The sequence below is a fragment of the Mustelus asterias genome, chromosome 28, assembly GCF_964213995.1.
Source record: "Mustelus asterias chromosome 28, sMusAst1.hap1.1, whole genome shotgun sequence".
In the NCBI taxonomy this organism is placed as follows: Eukaryota; Metazoa; Chordata; class Chondrichthyes; order Carcharhiniformes; family Triakidae; genus Mustelus; species Mustelus asterias.
Genome location: NC_135828.1, coordinates 17,534,119 through 17,556,103, shown reverse-complemented (window position 1 = coordinate 17,556,103; position 21,985 = coordinate 17,534,119). Strand labels below are relative to the sequence as shown.

General features: G+C 46.4%; 1 protein-coding gene across 1 annotated transcript; it reads left to right on the top strand.

Annotated features, from left to right (window-relative positions):
* Positions 1–202: 202 nt before the first annotated feature.
* On the top strand, positions 203–20,189 carry echs1 (enoyl CoA hydratase, short chain, 1, mitochondrial). The gene is made up of 8 exons (XM_078199624.1): positions 203–372; positions 4,443–4,640; positions 6,918–7,045; positions 9,261–9,360; positions 13,712–13,816; positions 16,113–16,232; positions 19,370–19,437; positions 19,525–20,189. The coding sequence occupies exons 1-8, from the start codon at positions 213–215 to the stop codon at positions 19,588–19,590; spliced, it is 945 nt and encodes a 314-aa protein (XP_078055750.1). The 5' UTR covers positions 203–212; the 3' UTR covers positions 19,591–20,189.
* Positions 20,190–21,985: the final 1,796 nt, after the last annotated feature.

Sequence of the window (21,985 nt, the reverse complement as noted above, 5' to 3'; positions counted from 1 at the left end):
GTTACAAAGCCCACACAGAATGAGTTATTTTAGAGTCAAAGCTTATTTTGCTGCTGTATTTAACATCCTTGCAATGGGGCAGATGCAGGATTCTTGGAATTCCAGCGAAACTGAATTCATTCATTCGTTAACCTGCCAGAAATGTCAATCATTGCATGGAAACGGCCCCAAATGCGGGTGATTGGCAGCTTCCCCCGGGCAGGGCGGTGCTAATGGTCTCTCGCGATAGTCTCAGCTTGGCAGAGGCACAGGGAGAGCCCGTGAGAAAGGCAGAAGTCGCGATGTCCTTCCTGTACAAAGTGGCTGCCTCTTCGCTCTGCGCTTCCAGGCGTTTGCCCTGCATTGTCAATGCAGCCAGAGCGTATAGCGCAGGTAAGCTCTCTCTCTCCCTCCCGCAGCAGCAGCCCTACTCCAGGCAGAGGGGGAGAGAGAGACAGAGCAAGGCTCTTCCAAGCGTCGCAAACCCAGGAAGCTCAAGGCCTCCCGTGCTTTATATTGCAACAGGGCATGGTGATTGCAAGTTGTTTCAGCAAGGCCAGTGACCTTCCCAAGCTGAACTCCCCCCCCCCTCCAGAGCAGCAGCTAACTACAGTAACTTCATTGCGGCCTGCTTGTGACACTAATAATCCATGCACCACCGACCCACCAGCTTGCAACTGAATACTTACCCCCACCCCCACTAATATCTTACAACAAAGCCAGCACTGACTGTATTGCAGTCCCTGCTGTAACCTCCCTGCTCTGTTTTCTATGTATTTTGTTTTTAAGCAAAAGAAAATAACTAAAAATAAAGTTGTCCATTTGTGAAACAGCTCCCCTCCCCACCTTACAGGGTGGCACTGCTGCCTCACAGCGCCAGGGACCCGGGTTCGATTCCCAGCTTGGGTCACTGTGTGGAGTCTGTATGTTCTCCCCGTGTCTGCCTGGGTTTCCACCGGGTGTTCTGGTTTCCTGCCACAGTCCAAAGGTAAGTTTGAGTTTATTTATTAGTGTCACACGTAGGCTTACATTGACACTGCAATGAAGTTACTGGGAAAATCCCCTAGTCGCCACATTCCGGCGCCTGTTCGGGTACACTGAGGGAGAATTTAGCGTAGTCAATGCACCCTAACCAGCACGTCTTTCGGACTGTGGGAGGAAACCGGAGCACCCGGAGGAAACCCACGCAGACACTGGGAGAACGTGCAGACATGGCACAGGCAGCGACCCAAGCTGGGAATTGAACCCGGGTCCCTGGCGCTGTGAGGCAGCAGTGCTAACCACTGTGCTCCAGACGTGCAAATTAGGTGGATTAGCCATGCTAATTTGCCCCTTGGTGTCCAAAAATGTGTAGGTTAAGTGGATTAGCAATGGTAAATGTGTGGGGTTACAGGCATTGGATTGGGGCGGGATGGGGGGCATGTGGGCCTGAATAAGTTGCTTTTGGGAGAGTTGGGTGCAGACTCGATGGGCCGAATGGCCACCTTCCTCACTGTCGGGGTTCTGTGGTACCTGAGAGCAATGCCACATTTGGATCAGGCAGAATTGTGGGCTGAGCTACCATTATGTGTTAGTGAAGGGTGTCAGATGGTGCAGTAGAAAGACCCTTGTACGGAGGAGGCCAGCCATTGTTGCCCCTTCATTGTCTCTGCATGCTGGGTAAATAATAAATACCCGGCAGCTCTTGATTCTAATTTGTGTGGAACGAAAACAAACTAGAATTCTTGCCCAATTTTAAAGCTGGAATTCTGACCCATTTGTATGAAGACTAAGGGACGCGCAGATTAACTGTTGAGTTTTTGCTGTATTGGAAGTAGCTTGATGGAATGAAACCTGTTTACAGTGGCCAATGAACAGGGTTTGTCTACACTGGGTTGTCAGATGGCAATCCAGGTTTGAATCAGTGTGTTGAGTCTGTCTGTGGACGCAAAGGTCCTTCAGGTTATTTACACTTGCATCAGTCGTGAAACCTGTAAATACAAATAATCGCCTAAAACGTATATTTTAAAAATTCTTTCTCAGGCTGTGGGCTTCGCCGGTTCGGCCAACATTTGAGGCCCTTGTCTAATAGCCCTTGAGGAGGTGGTGGTGAGCTGCCTTCTCGAACCGCTGCAGTCCCTGAGCTGTGGGTACATCCACAGTGATGTTCCATTTTGAACCACATCGAAAAGGCTGATTGATCTGAAATGGCACGGCGCCACAGTGGTTAGCACTGCTGCCTCACAGCGCCAGGGACCCGGGTTTGATTCCTGGCTTGGGTCACTGTCTGTCCGTGTGGAGTTTGCATGTTCTCCCCGTGTCTGCCTGGGTTTCCTCCCACAGTCCAAAGATGTGCGGGTTAGGTGGATTGGCCGTGCTAAATTGCCCCTTAGTGTCAGGGGGACCAGCAAGGTAAATACTGTGGGATTATGGGGATAGGGTCTGGGTGGGATTGTTGTTGGTGCAGGCTCAATGGGCTGAATGGCCTCCTTCAACATTATATGGATTCATGATAATTATTATCACAGGAGAAAATGGATATTTGTCCATTTTATAAAAAATGCAACAATGCATCGTGCCCATAATTTGTGTTTATATATATATATTCTATAGTTTCTTTTAGTCTATTTAGTAAATCTACTTCCTAATTTCTCCAACATATCTTCTTGTAAAATTGTGCTTTATGAACTGATCTCCGTGTGGCCTTCTGTGGCATTTAGAAACCCTCATAGAAACCCTACAGTGCAGAAGGAGGCCATTTGGCCCATCGAGTCTGCACCGACCACAATCCCACCCAGGCCCTACCTCCACATATTTTACCCACTAATCCCTCTAACCTACGCATCCCAGGACTCTAAGGAGCAATTTTTTTTTTTAACCTGGCCAATTAACCGAACCCGCACATCTTTGGACTGTGGGAGGAAACCGGAGCACCCGGAGGAAACCCACGCAGACACGAGGAGAATGTGCAAACTCCACACAGACAGTGACCCGAGCCGGGAATCGAACCCAGGACCCTGGAGCTGTGAAGCAGCAGTGCTAACCACTGTGCTACCGTGCCACCAAAATCAGGGGGCAGTGTGTGTCACTTGCAATATTTTAATGCCAGTTATGTTCCCTTTCCCCCAGTTTTCGTCCATTGTTCCATTGTACGCACTTGGGCCAGATTCCACAGGTTCTTTTTTATTCATTCGTGGGACATGGGTGTTGCCGGCTGGGCCAGTATTTATTGCCCTTGAACTGAATGGCTCGCTAGGCAATTTCAGAGGGTAGTTTGAGAGTCAACCACATTGCTGTGGCTCTGGAGTCACATGTAGGCCAGACCGGGTTTCCTTCCCTAAAGGACATTAGTGAACCAGATGGGTTTTTCCGACAATCGACAATGGTTTCATAGTCATCGGTAGATTCTTAATTCCAGATATTTTTTATTGAATTCAAATTCCACCATCTGCCGTGGCGGGATTCGAACCTGGGTCCCCAGAACATTAGCTGAGTTTCTGGATTAATAGTCTAGCGTTAATACACACTGGGCCATTGCCATCCCAACAAGATCCCTGGCAGAGCCTAGACTCTGTTAATGAGCAAGCCTGATTCTCTCTCGCCTGATACACAATTTCCTGTAAACTTGTACTGGTTAGTGATCTGGAGTGAGAAACCTGATGTTTTTCCTGTTCAATTTTTTAAGTTTATTTATGAGTGTCACAAGTAGGCTTATATTAACACTGCAATGAAGTTACTGTGAAAATCCCCTAGTCGCCACACTTCGGCGCCTGTTCGGGTACAATGCATCTAACCAGCACGTCTTTCGGACTGTGGGAGGAAACTGGAGCATCCGGAGGAAATCCACGCAGACTCCACACACACAGTGACCAAAGCCGGGAATTGAACCCGGGTCCCTGGCACTGTGAGGCAGCAATGCTAAATACTGTGCCACTGTGCTGCCCATCCTGAGAGGACTGTAAAACTGTCACTGCTACCCTGCCTGAGGTGAGGTGTGTGTATCAGTAACGTCATGGTTTTGTTACTGGACTGTAATTCAGCCTAGAACAATGAACCCAAAGAATGAATGAAGTTTTTAGTTTAACAGTAGTATGGCACAAGCCAGGCTTCAGGCCTGAGAGCCTTTAGGAACACGGGAACAGGAGCAGGCCATTCGGCCCCTAAAGGCAATTCATGCCTCTAGCTCAGAAATGCATCACATCCATTTAGCCACATGCTTTTCTTCAATGAATAGATGATTGTGAAGGAATAGTATCCTATCAGGCAGTCTGACATTCTTGGCGATTAAACAAAGGAAGACGCAGAATGGACAGAGAGGGGATAGAAAGGGTTCTCTGCAGTCATTTCTATCTCGTTTTGGAAGACTCAACCCAATGCAGCAAGTTTTTAAAGATTGCCACAAAGCTTCAGTTTGATTTTGTCTTTTGTTTTCAGTTGTGTAAGTGATTTATTAACGCGCTGCTTTTTATTGTTCCCTTTTCAAGGCGGCCAGTATCAGCACATACTCGTGGAGAAGAAGGGCCAGCAGAAGAATGTCGGGTTTATCCAGCTGAATCGGGCGAAAGCACTCAATGCGTTATGTGACGGCTTGATGAAGGAAGTCAGTCAGGCCCTGGATATGTTTGAAGATGACCCTGCAGTTGGAGCCATTGTCCTCACCGGGAGTGAAAAGGCATTTGCAGGCAGATATCTAGGAGGACATTTATTAATGAATGATGATACTTCCTAACTTTTGAGGAATTTCTAAATGATCCATCCATCTTCCACCATCCTGGCAGCTTCTTGATACAGTGATGATGGAGACTTGGACTGATACAAGTTCTCAATCACTATCTATTAGTCTAGAATATATTCAGAGCTGACATAAACGCCATTGGTGGAGAACTTTGTGAATCCATAAGACACAGAATCAGAATTAGGCCATTCGGCCCATCGAGTCTGCTCCGCCATTCAATCATGGCTGATAAGTTTCTCAACCCCATTCTTCCGCTTTTCCCCCATAACCTTTGATCCCCTTACCAATCAAGAACCCATCCATCTCTGTCTTAAATACACTCAATGACCTGGCCTCCACAGCCTTCTGTGGCAATGAATTCCACAGATTCGCCACCCTTTGCCTGAAGAAATTCCTCCTCATCTCGGTTCCAAAGGGTCGTCCCTTTACTCTGAGGCTGTGCCCTCGGATCCCAGTCTCTCCCACTAATGGAAACATCTTCCCCACGTCCACTCTATCCAGGCCTCTCAGTATGCTGAAAGTTTCAATAAGATCCCCCCCCCCCATCCATGTAAACTCCATCAAGGACAGACCCAGAATCCTCAAATGCTCCTCATATGTCAAGCTTTTCATTCCAGGGATCATTCTTGTGAACCTCTTCTGGACCCTCTCCAAGGCCAGAACGTCCTTCCCTTAAATACAGGGCCCAAAATTGCTCGCAATATTCTAAATATGGTCTGACGAGAGCCTTATAAAGCCTCAACAGCGCATCCCTGCTTTTGTATTCTAGTCCTCTCAATGAATGCGAACATTGCATTTGCTTTCCTAATTACCAACTCAACCTGCAAGTTAACCTTAAGAGAATCCGAACTAGGACTCCCTTTCCGCTTCCGATTTTGGAATTCTCTCCCCATTTAGGAAATAGTCTACGCCTCTGTTCTTCCAACCAAAGTGCACAACCTCACACTTTTCCACATTGTATTCCATCTGCCACTTCTTTACCCACTCTCCTAACCTATTCAAGTCCTTCTGTGGCCTCCCCGTCTCTTCAAGACTACCTGTCCCTCCTTGGTCCAAAGTTCCCTATTCCTCCTGAGCCATGTCACACTTTATCACATATCGTGTCTCAAATCAGTGAATCCCAGTGGATTATTGAGAAAATAAATTTAATTTTGCAATTGATTGTTCAAAACATTGCCCGGTGTAAAAGTTGAATAAGGATATGTCACTGCAAAGCATGTGTATTTTAACTCAATTATCAATTGAATGATTTAATTGTTTCTTTTCTCCTCTGGTGTCCTCGAACTAGCATGGTCAAGATGGGCCGATTGGCCTCCCGTGTTGTAACTTTTCTGTGGTTGAGTGCTTCCATACTTGTGTGTACACTCTGACTTTCACCCAGTTAGGCTCAGCCATTACCCCTGGCAGGCTGATCCACACTGGCTGTGGGTCCACCATTGTTCACCCTCCTGTTCAAATCCTTCCAGGGCCTCGCTCCCCTCCCGATATCTGTAATCTCCTTCAGCCCTACAACCCTCCGACCCCTTCCCCACTACCTTCACCCAGCCTAAGGTGGCCATGCCTTCAGGCATGTAGGTCTTAAGATCTGGAATTCCCTCATTAGAATCATAGAACCCTTACAGCGCAGAACAAGGCCATTTGGCCCATCGACCACAATCCCACCCATGCCCTATTCCTGAACCCCACATATTCATCCTGCTAATCCTTCTATCACTAAGGGGCAATTTAGTATGGCCAATCAACCTAACTCGCACATCTTTGGAGTGTGGGAGGAAATTAAAAGGCTAGAACTTTACTGTCCTGCCCGGCACGGAAATCGGAGCGGGCGAGGGGCAGACCATGTTAACCTCAGGAGGAATTTTCCGGTTTTTGCCTCCATGCTGAGTAAAACCCAGCCTTTGGACCAGTTGTCTGGTTGCTTATCCTAATGTCTCCTTTCTTTCTCAGTGTCAATTTTAGTCTGATTTATGCTCCCATAAAGCGACTTGCTGTTTTACTATGATAAAGGCGCTATATAAATGAAAGTTATTGCATTTATAATTTTATTTTTTATTAGTGTCACAAGTAGGCTTACATTAAAATGAAGTTACTTTGAAAATCCCCTAGTTGCCACACTCCAGCGCCTGTTCGGGTACACTGAAGGAGAATGTAGCATGGCCAATGCACCTAACCAGCACATCCTCCGGACTTTGTAACTCAATTCCTGTTCTGTTTGACTTTTTAGCTGGTGCTGACATCAAGGAGATGGAGAAGAAAACTTTCCAGGAATGTTATGCTGGGAACTTCCTTTCCCATTGGAACCGCGTGGCCACAGCGAAGAAGCCTGTGATTGCTGCTGTGAATGGCTATGCTGTATGTAGCGCTGAGGGTTAAAAGTTGATGCCTTGAGCTTGTTGAGTGTGTGTCCACCTTAGTCCGCTTGGGGAGCGTGTGATGGGCAGGGACACAGTGTGATATGGGAACTAGCTTCCCTGATTTCCCACAAAGAGATTCCAATCCAGATCCCACTCCTGCCTGATAATTAAAAGTAAAATATTTCTCTGAGGCGACAAGCTGCACTTTCTTGGTTGGGTCGTTTTCCAGATGGGAAGACTCACTGGCTAAGGGGAGCAGCCTCCTGCACAGGTTCATCGTGTCATGTCCTAATGTCCTTCAGGGAAGGCCTACATGTGACTCCAGAGCCACAGCAATGTGGTTGACTCTTAAATGCACCCCCCCACCCCATGCTCCAAGGTTGATTGCCCTTCCTACATTTGCGCTCTCGGAATGAACATTTAGTGGAGCAACACAGAGTGCAGGGTGCTGGGAAACTATCCACACGCAAGTCCACTTCTTCAGGAGAGGAAGAGGGGAGATATATCAAGAGATGAAAATTTGTTAGAAGGAAAACTGTTTGTGTCACTGCACATGAGTCTGTGTGTCTCGCCCACCTCCTTAATACTCGGTATCAGCTGGTGTCTCAGATTTAGAACACAATTATATTATATATATATATATATCACTGTGCTCATTAGTCAGTATAACATTCACATGCTGATATGGTACCGGCCAAAATGAAGGAGTAGAAGCTATCTGTTTAATCCTCTCAGATTGCGTAGCAAGTTATGGAATGAACGCTTTATCCCTTGTAAGAAGTCTCACAATACCAGATGAAAGTCCAACAGGTTTATTTGGAATCACGAGCTTTCGGAGCGCTGCACCTTCATCAGATAAGTGGAGAGGTAGTTTTCACAAACACGGCATATATAGACACAGATGCAATTGCAAGATGATCGACAGTGAATAGGATTTTGCAAGCCCAGGCCAAATGGTGGGGTTATTATCTTGCAATTGAATCTCTGTCTATATACGCTGTGTTTGTGAAACCTACCTCTTCACTCACCTGATGAAGGAGCAGCGCTCCAAAAGCTCATGATTCCAAATAAACCTGTTGGCCTTTAATCTGGTGTTGTGAGACTTCTTACTGTGCCCACCTCAGTCCAACGCCGGCATCTCCACATCATGACTTTATCCCTTGGCTAAGGAATTCCCAGTTCATTGGCAGCACACAATAGTTGAAACCAGCCACCGCGGAAATGGAATAAATACTGTCGGGGTTCTCGACTTGTGATAAATGTATCGGGTAAATGTAAGTGGTTGCTCTCCTTTCTCAAAGTGGTAAGATATTTAAATTCAGTACCCCATCTCTCATTGAACTACATTCTCCACTCATTGTGGGGGGGGATGCGGTTTAGCTCAGTTGGCTGGACGACTGGTTTGTGATGCGGAGCAATGCCAACAGCGCGGGTTCAATTCCCGTACCGACTGAGGTTATTCACAAAGGCATCACCTTCTCAACCTTGCCCCTCGCCTGAGGTGTGGTGACCTCAGGTTAAATCACCACCAGCCAGCTCTCCCCCTCAAAGCAACCTATGGTCATCTGGGACTGTGGTGACGATGACTTTTACCTTTTACTCGTGTGTTGCGTCTCTTCTTTTTCAATCCTTTGATCCTGAAACTCCGTCGTGGGACATTAGCTGACTAATGCAATTCTTCTCTGAACTATCTCCATGAATTAAATGAAGCTGCTACGAATAGCAGAAGATGGAATTTCATACTTTCCGTAATAAGGCATGAATTAATTTCAGAGGCTGGAACTCTTACCACCCCACCCACCACAGAATAGGAGCGGGCGAGGGTCCGATAACGGAAATCTCCGTTGACTTTGGACAGGAATTTCTGATGTTGCCCGAACAAGGCTGTAGAATTCCGCCCAAAGTCTTTTCTAACTTGACCCAGTTTCTCTACAGCGGCACGAAATAACTTTAGTACTCACCTGACCGATTGGACAGATTTTTAATCGTGATGTGATGGTGTTCACCTCGGCAGATTGGAAGAATGATATTGTTGTGCGTTGCCCGAATGAAGATGTCAAAGGTTTGTAAAAGTTTGGGTGTAGCTTCTGATCATGTCCAGGTGAGCTAATAAGTTGCTCTGAAAGTTGATGGCGCCACATGACAATGTGCACTTAAATACTGGAGACGTTAAGAAAAGGTAACACCTGATTCCATCCCCTTTTGTTCTGCAGCTCGGAGGAGGATGTGAGTTGGCTATGATGTGTGATATCATCTTTGCAGGCGAGAAGGCACAGTTTGGGCAACCGGAGATTCTGCTGGGGACTATTCCAGGTAAATATTCTGTACATTTATTAGTAGGTAAATGGTAATTTTTTGCACAACAGAAAATGCTGGAGAATCTCAGCAGGCCTAACAGCATCTGTGGAGAGAGAACAGAGCCAACGTTTTTGAATCTAGATAACTCTTTGCCAATGTCTTATCTTTGGGCTACGGTCTTGTATGCTGGGAGACTGCCCTGTGAAATGGTGTTCGTTGCCACCCATCAGTTTAAAACTTGTTCCTTCAAGGTCAAATGTGTTTTTTAAAATTCATTCCTGGAACATAGGAGTCGCTGGCTGGCCAGCATTTACTGCTCATCCCTGGTTGCCCGAGGGCAGCTGAGAGTCGACGACATTGCTGTGGCCCTGGAGTCACATGTAGGCCAGACCGGGTAAGGATGGCATATTTCCTTCCCTAAAGGACATTAGTGAACCAGATGGGTTTTTTCGACAATCGACAATGGTTTCATGGTCATCAGTAGATTCTTAATTCCAGATATTTTTTATTGAATTCAAGTTCCACCATCTGCCGTGGCGGGATTCGAACCCGGGTCCCCAGAACATTAGCTGAGTTTCTGGATTAATAATCTAGCGATAATAGCATGGCCTAGTGGTATTGTTGGCATCGTTGTTGGCATTGTTTCCCAGCTCACAGCAAGTCTGGCAACAGTCACCTGCTATATAGTGGGAACATGAGCCTGTTCACCTACTGGTACAAATCTGCCCAACTAAAGTAATTTTTGACAAGTCTTCTGTCATTACATTTGAAATGTCTATTTAAAAATATATTAACATTACTAAATACTGGTTGCATAGCTTGTGTGTTTTGATTGTGTATATTCTTTTTGAATATAAGTATTTCAGTGTTGTAGTCAGATATGTTTCATGACTGTTCTATTGGCAGCTGGGCAGATATAAATGTGCTGTGGAACCTGAGAAGCCAGCTGATACTGAGTATTAAGGACGTTATCCTCTTTGCTCTGTTACGCACAGTTGATATTATTCCAAATCATTTTTGATTTGATTTATTATTGTCACATGTATTAACATACAGTGAAAAGTGTTGTTTCTTGCGCGCTATACAGACAAAGCATACCGTTCATGGAGAAGGAAATGAGAGAGTGCAGAATGTAGTGTTACAGTCATAGCTAGGGTGTAGAGAAAGGTCAACTTAATGCAAGGTAGGTCCAGTAGGGAAGAAGTTGTTCTTGAGTCGGTTGGTATGTGACCTCCGACTTTTGTAACTTTTTCCCGACGGCAAAAGATGGAAGAGAGAATGTCCGGGGTGCGTGGGGTCCTTAATTATGCTGGCTGCTTTTTCGAGGCAGCGGGAGGTGTAAATAGAGTCAATGGATGGAAGGCTGTTTTGTGTGATGGATTGGGCTACGTTCATGACCTTTTGTAGTTCCTTGCGGTCTTGGACAGAGCAGGAGCCATACCAAACTGTGATACAACCAGAAAGAATGCTTTCTATGGTGCATCTGTAAAAGTTGCACCATAAAAGTTGGTGAGAGTCGTAGCTGACATGCCAAATTTCCTTAGTCTTCTGAGAAAGTAGAGGTGTTGGTGGGCTTTCTTAACTATAGTGTTGGCATGAGTGGGGGTGTGTGTGTGTGTGTGTGTGTGTGTGTCCAGGACAGGTTGTTGGTGATCTGGACACTGGACACCTAAAAGCGTGAAGCTCTCGACCCTTTCTACTTCATCCCCGTTGATGTAGACAGGGACATGTTCTCCTTTATGTTTCCTGAAGTCGATGACAATCTCCTTCGTTTTGTTGACATTGAGGGAGAGATTATTGTTGCCACATATCCAATTAGTCTCCATATCCAATTAGTCTCCCCCTTCACACTGCCTCTTGTAAATCTTTCCTTTCCAGTTATTGATCAGATTCCCTTTTGAAGTTCTATTGAATCTGCCTCTGCCCCCTTCCAGGCAGTGCATTCCAGATCATATAGCTCCCTCCATACATATTTCTTCCCTCATTAGATCATCTAGTTTTGTTTTTAAGTTTAAAGTTAATTTGTTAGTGTCACAAGTAAGGCTTGCATTTACACTGCAATGGAGTTACTGTGAAATTCCCCTAGTCACCACACTCCCGGCGCCTGTTTGGGTCAATGCACCTAACCAGCACGTCTTTCAGACTTGTGGGAGGAAACTGGAGGAAACCCACGCAGACACGGGGAGAACGTGCAAACTTCGCACAGACAGTGACCCAAGCTGGGAATCGAACCTGGGTCCCTGGCGCTGTATGCATTGATTTTAAAAAGTCTCTGTAACGTGCTGGTTATTAAAGCTGTTGGATTGTGGAAACTGTACGGGATTAACCGTATCATTTCTCATTTCACCTCCTCTACTTTCTCAGGAGGCTAAGGAAATTTAGCATGTCTGCTACGATTCTCACCAACTTCTAGCAATTTAAACTAAACACTTTAACACACAGTTCACCATCTCTTGAGTAACCCATCCAATAATTTCCAGTTTCTCTTGCTTCATCTGAGCTTTATGTTCTCATGCGTAGCAAACACTGGACTTGCATCCTGTTACAATGCTCAACATTACAATGAAGCCCCCTCCCAAAACTATTTGTCCATTGTGATGGTAACTGCTATCTAATACCATCATGAGGCTTTACCCACACGCCACTCAGCAGTTTAAAAGCAATAATACTTGAAATGTTGCAATTTCAAAAGATATTGCTGAATTGGAGAGGGTGATCGGGAAAGAACGATGTATGAAGTACAGGTGGCACAGTGGTTAGCACTGCTGCCTCACAGCGCCAGGAAGCCGGGTTCGATTCCCGGCTTGGGTCACTGTCTGTGTGGAGTTTGCACATTCTCCTCGTGTCTGCGTGGGTTTCCTCCGGGTGCTCCGGTTTCCTCCCACAGTCTGAAAGATGTGCGGGTTAGGTTGATTGGCCATGCTAAAATTGCCCTTAGTGTCCTGGGATGCGTAGGTTAGAGGGATTAGTGGGTAAATATGTAGGGATATGGGAGTAGGGTCTGGGTGGGATTGTGGTCGGTGCAGACTCGATGGGCCGAATGGCCTCTTTCTGTGCTGTAGGGTTTCTAAGATTTCTAAGAAGATGTGCTGGTTAGGTGCACTGAGCCTCACTTGTGACGAATAAATAAACTTGTTTGTGGCTGATATTGGTTATACTCAGGAAAAAAACTATTAGTTCAGTATCTAAACCTGCATTAGCTTCCAGTTAAGGAAGATCTCGATTTTAAAATTCTCCTTGTTTTGTTTTATACTTCCAATGCCTTGTCCTTTCCTGTCTCTGTGTAGGGGAGGGAGTGATACTGTCACTGGACTACACAGCACAGGAACAGGCCCTTCGGCCCACCAGGCCTGTGCCAACACATGATGCCTTAAATAGTAATCCAGAGACCCAAGGCAATGCTCTGGGGACTCGGGTTCGAATCCCACCACGGCAGGTGGTGAAATTTGAATTCCGTTTAAAAAAATAAATAAATGACCGTAGATATTGTAAAAACTCATCAGGTTTGCTAATGTCCCTTTAGGGAAGGAAATTCATAGGGTGCAGAGAAAGATCAACTTAATATAAGGTAGGTCCATTCAAAATTTTGGGGTGGCACAGTGGTTAGCACTGCTGCCTCACAGCACCAGGGACCCGGGTTCGATTCCCGGTTTGGGTCACTGTCTGTGTGGAGTTTGCACGTTCTCCCCCGTGTCTGCGTGGGTTTCCTCCGGGTGCTCCGGTTTCCTCCCACAGTCCAAAGATGCGCGGGTTAGGTTGATTGGCCGTGCTAAATTGACCCTAGTGTCGGGGGGGGGATTAGCATGGTGAACATGTGGGATTAGGGAAATAGGGCCTGGTTGGGATGGTGGTCGGTGCAGGCTCGATGGGCCGAATGGCCTCCTTCTGCACTATAGGGATTCTATGATCTGTCTTCTTTACCTTGCCTGGCCTGTATGTGACTCCAGACTGTTGAGTCTCGAATGTCCTCTGAAATGGCCAAGCCAGCCACTCAGTTCAAGGGCAGTTAGGGATGGGCAATAAATACTCTCTCATTCCATGAATGATTAAAACAATATACCCCAGTCCCACAACCTGCCCTCGAGATATCAGCATTCCTCTAATTCAGGCCTCCTGACTGTCCCTGACTCTGATTTCACCAGAATTAAAATTGGCAATCATGCTTTCAGTTTTGGAATTCCCTCTTTAACCCTCTCCTGCTCTCAACCCTTCCTCCTCTAAGATATTCTTTGACCAAACTTTTGGTCACCTACCCTAATATCTCCCAATGTGAAGTGACCGGGGGAGTCTGTTTAAGATGTGAAAGGTGCTGTGTAGATACGACAATTGGTGGGACGGTGGGTGACGTGCAGTCTCTCTGGCACAGGTGCTGGTGGAACGCAGCGGCTGACTAAAGCAGTAGGGAAGTCCCTGGCGATGGAAATGATTCTCACTGGAGACCGGATTTCAGCACAGGACGCCAAAACAGCAGGTACGGCCTTCAGCAGTTGGATTATTGCCCTTTCGTGCTCTCGCGTTACCTTTTCCCATCCTCCCTTCCGCCAACATCAGCTTCCTTAGCTGGGGGCACACGCTCATCTTTAATCAGCCCCGCCCCCACTGCTCGAATACACAATCTCAAGCTGACACCTTCAGTACTGAGGGAGATGTTTAAAAGTGACCTTGTCTGTCCGCGTGGATTTTCCCATGATGCCCTGGCCAGAGATCATCCCTCAGCTAATGCCAGTGGAATCTGATTACCAGGTTCACTCAGTGGCTGTGGGAGTTTGCTGTGTGTAAATTGGCTGCCAGGTTTGCCTCCACAAGTGATCTTAGCAAGAAGATGACCGCAGCTTGTGAAGTACTTTGAGATGTTGCAGGGATGTGAGAAAAGCCTTCTCAATAAGTACACGTCTCTTCTAACATCAAGCTGAGCAGCAGAAAATGGATAGATAAGATTTTCAGTCGGAATACTGGAACGTTGGCATTTACAGCTGAAGGAATAGAATCTAAAGGTGAGGAAGTATTGTTAGAACCCCTACAGTGCAGAAAGAGGCCATTCGGCCCATCGAGTCTGCACCGACAACAATCCCACCCAGGCCCTATCCCCATATCCCTACATATTTACCTGCTAATCCCACTAACCCTCATATTTACCCGCTAATCCCTCTAATCTATGCATCCCGGGACACTAAGGGGCAATTTAGCTTGGCCAAGCAACCTAACCTGCACATCTTTGGACAGTGGGAGGAAACCGGAGCACCCGGAGGAAACCCACGCAGACACGGGGAGGATGTGCAAACTCCGCACAGACAGTGACCCGAGCCGGGAATCGAACCCAGGTCCCCGGAGCTGTGAAGCAGCAGTGCTAACCACTATGCTACTGTGTTGCCCACCGTGTTGCAACTATACAAGGCATTGGTGAGGCTGCACCTGTAGTATTGTGCACAGTTTTGGTCCCCTTATTTGTGGAAAGATGCAGTGGCATCGGAGGCAGTTCAGAGGAGGTTCACTAGATTGATTCCAGAGATGAGGGGTTTGTCGTATGAAGAGAGATTGAACAGTTTAGGCCCATACTCTCTAGAATTTAGAAGAATGAGGGGAGATCAAATTGAGGTATACAAGATGATAAAAGGTATGGATAAAGTAGACGTGGAGCAGATGCTTCCTCTTGTGGGACATTCTAGGACGAGAGGTCATAGTCTTAGGATAAGGGGTAGCAAATTTAAAACAGAGTTGAGGAGAAACTACTTCTCCCAAAGGGTTGTGAATCTGTGGAATTCGCTGCCCCAAAGTGCGTTGGATGCTGGGACAGTGAGTAAATTTAAGGAGGAGTTAGACAGATTTTTAATGGGTTGGAGGGTTATGGGGAGAAGGCAGGAAAATGGGGATGAGGAGCATATCAGCCATGATCGAATGGCGGAGCGGACTCGATGGGCCGAATGGCCTAATTCTGCCCCTATATCTTATGAACTTATGAAATTCCTGGAGACTCTAGGCTGGCAACCTCGTTATGGTGTCAGCTCCACTTTCCTGTGTGTGCGCCCCCCCACACCCCACCCCCCACCGCCCATAACCCTTGACTTCCTTGTTGATCAAAATCGAACCCAGCCTTGAACATTTTCAGCGACCCGGCTTCTGTTATCCTTGAGAGGAAAGTGCCACATCCTAACGAGTCTTTGAGAGGAAAAAGATTTTCCTCCTCTCTGTCTCAAACGGGAGACATAAAGATTTAAATTGCAGACACATGGGATTGTATTTTCCAAAGCACGAGAGGTTTTGGCTTTGAGAACACAGTGCTCCAGACAGAAGGAGCAAAGATTTTTACTCCAAAAGGAGTGGAGTGCCAGGGACCCTGGTTCAATTCCTGGCTCGGGCCACTGTCAGTGCAGGGTCTGCACGTTCTCCCCGTGTCTGCGTGGGTTTCCCCCGGGTGCTCCGGTTTCCTCCCACAGTCCGAAAGACGTGCTGGTTAGGTGCATTGGCCATGCTAAATTCTCCCTCTGTGTACCCGAACAGGCGACGGAGGGTGGAGACGAGCGGATTTTCACAGTAACTTCATTGCAGTGTTAATGTAAGCCTACTTGTGACACTAATAAATAAACTTTTAAAGTTAATGCAAGCGACCAGGACATGTGATTCCCTGAGACAAAATGATACAGGTTTTACTATCATTTTGAGATGCCGAATGTGCAGCTTTTGAATTGATGTATTTTCCAGTTCCTATCACAGTTCAAAGAACCTTTCTTGGGTAACAATAACAACCTGGTGGTTTTTTGTTTATACAGGACTTGTCAGTAAAATATATCCAGTAGCTCAAGTGGTGGAAGAAGCTATCAAATGTGGAGAGAAAATAGCAGGCAACTCTAAACTCATTACAGCGATGGCTAAAGAAGCGGTGAATGGTGGTAAGCAGAGTTGTTCTTTAACCTCCGCATTGTTCCTGTTATGTTTTAAACATGAGGCCTGAGATTAGTTTTACCAGATGTCAATTACTTCATAATGTAAATGCTTTCCTTCCTGCAATGAACTAGTGTTTCTAGAGAAGGCGATGGTCTCGTGATATTATCACCAGACTATTAATCCAGAAAAACTCACCTAGTGTTCTGGGGACCCCGGGTTCGAATCCCGCCACGGCAGATGGTGGAATTTGAATTCAATAAAAAATATCTGGATTTAAGAATCTACTGATGACCATGAAACCATTGTCGGAAAAACCCATGCGGTTCCTTTAGGGAAGGAAATCTGCTGTCCTTACCTGGTCTGGCCTACATGTGACTCCAGAGCCACAGCAATGTGGTTGACTCTCAACTGCCCTCGGGCAACTAGGGATGGACAATATGGGCAAATGGGTGGCACGGTGGCACAGTGGTTAGCACTGCTGCTTCACAGCTCCAGGGACCTGGGTTCGATTCCCGGCTTGGGTCACTGTCTGTGTGGAGTTTGCACGTTCTCCCCGTGTCTGCGTGGGGTTTCCTCCGGGTGCTCCGGTTTCCTCCCACAGTCCAAAGATGTGCGGGTTAGGTTGATTGGCCATGATAAAAAATTGCCCCTTAGTGTCCTGGGATGCGTAGGTTAGTAGGTAAATATATAGGGATAAGGGGGTAGGGCCTGGGTGGGATTGTGGTCGGTGCAAACTCAATGGGCCGAATGGCCTCTTTCTGCACTGTAGGGATTCTAAGATTCTAATAAATACTGGCTAGACAGTGACGCCCATGTCCCACGAATGAATTTAAAAAAACATTTAATTTGTGTATGATTTGGAGGATTTATTTAATACTGAGATTTGCTGCGTGTATTTTATAAATATGTAATTGGGTCAAACCTATTTATTTATTTTGGGAAAATGATTGTTAGTCCAATTTTGGAATGAGTTATGCTGAATGTTTCCCTGGTGAAATAATTGGCTTCCCTTTCCAATTATTTCAAAATCCTAATTTTTAACTATCGACTTTTTAAAAACAAAGATGAAACGTTCATTTTTTTCAGTTTATCACTTTTGTTCCCCAATCACAATGTCTCTTGTTTGCATTCTGCCAACTACAGCAGTGAACTATACATCAGTCCCTCACTTGTGTATGATAGAATCCCTACAGTGCAGAAGGAGGCCATTTGGCCCATCGAGTCTGCACCAACAACAATCCCACCCAGGCCCTATCCCTGTAACCCCACGTGTTTACCCCGCTAATCCCCTGACACAGTGGTTAGCACTGCTGCCTCACAGTGCCAGGGACCTGGGATCAATTCCCGACTTGCGTCACTGTCTGTGTGGAGTTTGCATGTTCTCACCGTGTCTGCATGGGTTTCCTCCGGGTGCTCCGGTTTCCTCCCACAGTGCGGGTTAGGTGGATTGGCCATGCTAAATTGCCCCTAGGACTAGCTAGGATAAATGCATAGGGTTATGGGGATAGGGCCTGGGTTGGATTGTGATCGGTGCAGGCCCGATGGGCCGGATGGCCGCCTTCTGCACTGTAGGGATTCTATGAATCTAACTCGTGCATCTTTGGACTGTGGGAGGAAACCGGAGCAGGCAACCCACGCAGACACGGGGAGAACGTGCATACTCCACATGGTGCAGTTGTGCATTTTAAGCTTAATAGATGAACTGGATAGCCCTCGCAGTGAAAGAGGGTGTCAGAGATAGATTCGTTACACTCGCTCCTCTTGGCTTTATCCTGGAGTTAGGAGATCTGCATTTTGGCTAGTGCGTGGAGTCTCTGTAGAGTTGACATGGAACCTAAAACGTCAGCCCTTAGGTGAGTCCAACAGCTCAGTTCAGTGCTGTAACCCCTTCATTTTAGGCCGGGATTTGGGAAGCATAAATAGGATTAAAATAAGGAATGTCGCAAAAAGAAAATCTCCGTTATAAAGAGTGTTCAACATAAAATTGGGTTTGCAGTAATTCTATGAAGGGTGAATACTCAAGTGATTTCCTTCATCTCTTAATGAATTACATTGTTCATGTTTCACTTCGAGAGGTTTATTTAATGTTGAGGTTTCATAGAATGGAATCAGAATCACTACAGTGCAGAAGGAGGCCATTCGGCCCATCGGGACTGCACCGACAGCAATCCCACCGCGCCCTTATCCCCTGTAACCCTACGTTTTTACCCTGCCAGTCCCCCTGACACTTGAGGGGCATGGCCAATCCGCCTAACCTAGACCTAGGAGGAGGAGTAGGCCATCTGGCCCCTCGAGCCTGCTCTGCCATTCAATAAGATCGTGGCTGATCTTTCCGTGGACTCAGCTCCCCTTACCTTCCCACTCACCATAATCCCTCACCATAGCCTACACATCTTTGGACTGTGGGAGGAAACTGGAGCATCCGGAGGAATCCAGACAGGGGGAGAATGTGCAAACTCCACACAGGCAGTGACCTGAGGCCGGAATTGAACCCGGGTCCCTGGCGCTGTGAGGCAGCAGTGCTAACCCACTGTGTCACCATATTTCTTACAAATCTTTTATGCACCAGCCGACTCGAGAACAGCTTCTTCCCTGCTGCCGTTAGACTTTTGAATGGACCTACCTCGCGTTAAGTTGATAAAAGCAAATTACTGCGGATGCTGGAATCTGAAACCAAAAGAGAAAATGCTGGAAAATCTCAGCAGGTCTGGCAGCATCTGTGAGGAGAGAAAAGAGCTGACGTTTCGAGTCCAGTCATCTGGACTCGAAACGTCAGCTCTTTTCTCTCCTCACAGATGCTGCCAGACCTGCTGAGATTTTCCAGCATTTTCTCTTTTGGTTTTATATTAAGTTGATCTTTCTCTGCACCCTAGCTATGACTGTAACACTACATTCTCCTTTCCTTCTCCCTTATGTACTCTATGAACGGTATGCTTTGTCTGTATTGCGTACAAGAAGCAACACTATATACCAATACATGTGATAATAATAAATCAAAATGTGTCATAGGGGACCAGATTTCTTTATTTGTCACCGGCAAATTAAAAATAAGACTGGCAAGAATTTGAGGCCCTTCAAATAAGCCGGTGTCTAATAGCTTTGAGTCACCGCGGCTGCTTAACATTTCTGCCCTTCATTCCAGCTTTTGAGTTGACGTTGGCAGAAGGAAACCGACTCGAGAAGCGTTTGTTTCACTCGACTTTTTCCACTGTGAGTAGCGACGTCCAATTAAAGCAACTTGCATTCTCGTTTATTTCTCAACCGTGCCCGTCCCAACTCACTCTCTCTCTGTTTCAGGACGACCGGAAGGAAGGCATGAGCGCATTTGTCGAAAAACGGAAGGCTAATTTCACCGACCAGTGAACGATATTCTGAATCGCAGTGGGGGGACGGAATTATTAAGGTCACTTAGAAAGCTGGAAGTCGAGTAGATAGGGGCCTGAGGTTTTGAAAATAATGCCCAGTACCACAACTGCGCTAACAAAAGTTCTGATTTCGAACAGATATTTTATTTTGGTGCCCCTGTTTATTTTTTATCAATGTAATTGAGGGGGAAATAATTTAAATCTTTAGCATCGTTGCTTCAACGGCCAGTCTGTTGAATCGTGTGCCTTCCAAGAACAATTTCAGCTGGTGTTCTTTTGGTTTTGCCCAGGTTAAATGTGTTACCGTTTGTGGATCAAGGTGTAGGGTACATGGAAGGGCATCCAGCCAAACGGATAACAGCGGGTGGAAGATAACAATGCAGTCGACTTTTCGATTCCGCGTTCATCGCAGTTGACTGCCTCCGTAAGATTGTGTAACGGAATTCTCAGCACGACATTGCTCTTAATTTTGTGGAATGTCCGCGTGGGTTCTTTGTACAGGGATGCCGTTTGTTAGCCATTCTTGATTAACCACTGATAAAAGATTGAAATAAAGAGTTTGCCCATCGAGGCCGTCAGTGATTCCAACTGAACAAATTTTGTTTGAAAGTTTTAAAGTTTATTTATTAGTGTCACAAGTAGGCTTGCATTAACACTGCAATGAAGTTACTGTGAAAATCCCCCAGTCGCCACACTCCGGCACCTGTTCGGGTACACTGAGGGAGAATTTAGCATGGCCAATGTACCCTAACCAGCACGTCTTTCAGACTGTGGGAGGAGATTGGAGCACCCGGAGGAAACCCACACAGACATGTGCAGACTCTGCACAGACAGTGACCCGAGGCTGGAATTGAACCTGGGTCCCCTGCACTGTGAGGCAGCAGTGCCACTTGGCACCTCACTCTTGTTTAACAAGGGGACACTTTGACTTGAGACACATTGGGTGGGGCAAGTGGCTTAGAATGTCAGCAGTGGCCTTGGGGTCGCTCACTGTCTGTGTAGAGTTTGCACATCCTCCCCGTGTCTGCGTGGGCTTCCTCCGGGTGCTCTGGTTTCCTCCCACAGTCCAAAGATGTGCAGGTTAAGTGGATTGGCCATGATAAATTGCCCCTTAGTGTCCCAGCATGCGTAGGTTTGATGGATTAGCAATGGTAAATGTGTGAGGTTATGGGGATAGGATGTCGGGAGTGTTGGTGTAGACCCGATGGGCTAAATGGCCTCTTCTGCACTATATGGATTTTATGATTCTAAGGAATGCTTGATGTCGAAACTGGATGTAGAAGTGCTGCACTCCTCACCATGACCCATACAAAAAAACCTCAAAAAATACAAAAACACTTTATGGAATTGACCTGAAAGCTTGCAGCAACTATAGGAGTTCATCAAAACCTTCTCAAAGGCAATTAAGGATGGGTGATAAATGCTAGCCTTGCCAGTGATGCCCACATCCCTTGATTGCTTAAAAAAATGTATTGGTGCCATAATTGACAGCAATATCCATTTGTGTACCTTGAACAGAAGGGACAATCAAATTATCATTGCTCCTTCCAGTGTTATGTTATATTTAATAGTGTCACAAGTAGGCTTACATTAACACTGCAATGAAGTTACTGTGAAAATCCCCTAGTCGCCACACTCCGGCGGCTATTCAGGTACACTGAGGGAGAATTTAGCATAGCCAATGCACCCTAACCAGCACGTCTTTCGGACTGTGGGAGGAAACTGGAGCACCCGGAGGAAACCCACGCAGACACGGGGAGAACGTGCAAACTCCGCACAAACGGTGACCCAAGCCGAGAATCGAACCATGGTCCCTGGCGCTGTGAGGCAGCAGCGCTAACCACTGTGCCACCGTGCTGCCCCTGTCTGCACGTTCTCCCCATGTCTGCGTGGGTTTCCTCCCACAGTCCGAAAGATGAGCTGGTGTTCAACAATTGTCAAGCTCTTTCAATCGGTTGAGGTGTAACACTAAAGCATATCAGGATTGTTGGGATTTCCTTTGAGGCAACTGATGGAATTCCTGATACATTTTTATTGCTTTTGGTTTTCATGCTCACGTTTAACTCCTCTTTTCATTATAAATGAATCGGTTGAATGACAATACTGAGGACTGGTGGAGAAAGGAAACCTTCAGTCTAAAGCACAAACCAGGAAGCATTTGGCACCAGTGACCCTTGGATTTAGTTTCTCATCAGACCCGTCTCTCAGTGATACTGTGACACCGTCTTGAATTACCCATTGTTGAGGAGACTGTACTGAACTACATTTGAAGATTAAATCCATTAATTGTTTCCTAGTTTCCAACTTGTCTCATATAATGAGTGCTCCAAAATTAGAAAGTTTGACACAATCCGAATATCTGGGCCGGGTCCGTGGTTTTAAAGTTTATTTAT

Coding starts and splice junctions, on each gene's coding strand:
- echs1 (XM_078199624.1), top strand. CDS start 213: ATGGTCTCTCGCGATAGTCTCAGCTTGGCAGAGGCACAGGGAGAGCCC. Junction 4,641..6,917: donor GAGTGAAAAGGCATTTGCAG/GCAGATATCTAG, acceptor TTGACTTTTTAG/CTGGTGCTGACATCAAGGAG. Junction 13,817..16,112: donor ACAGGACGCCAAAACAGCAG/GTACGGCCTTCA, acceptor TTGTTTATACAG/GACTTGTCAGTAAAATATAT.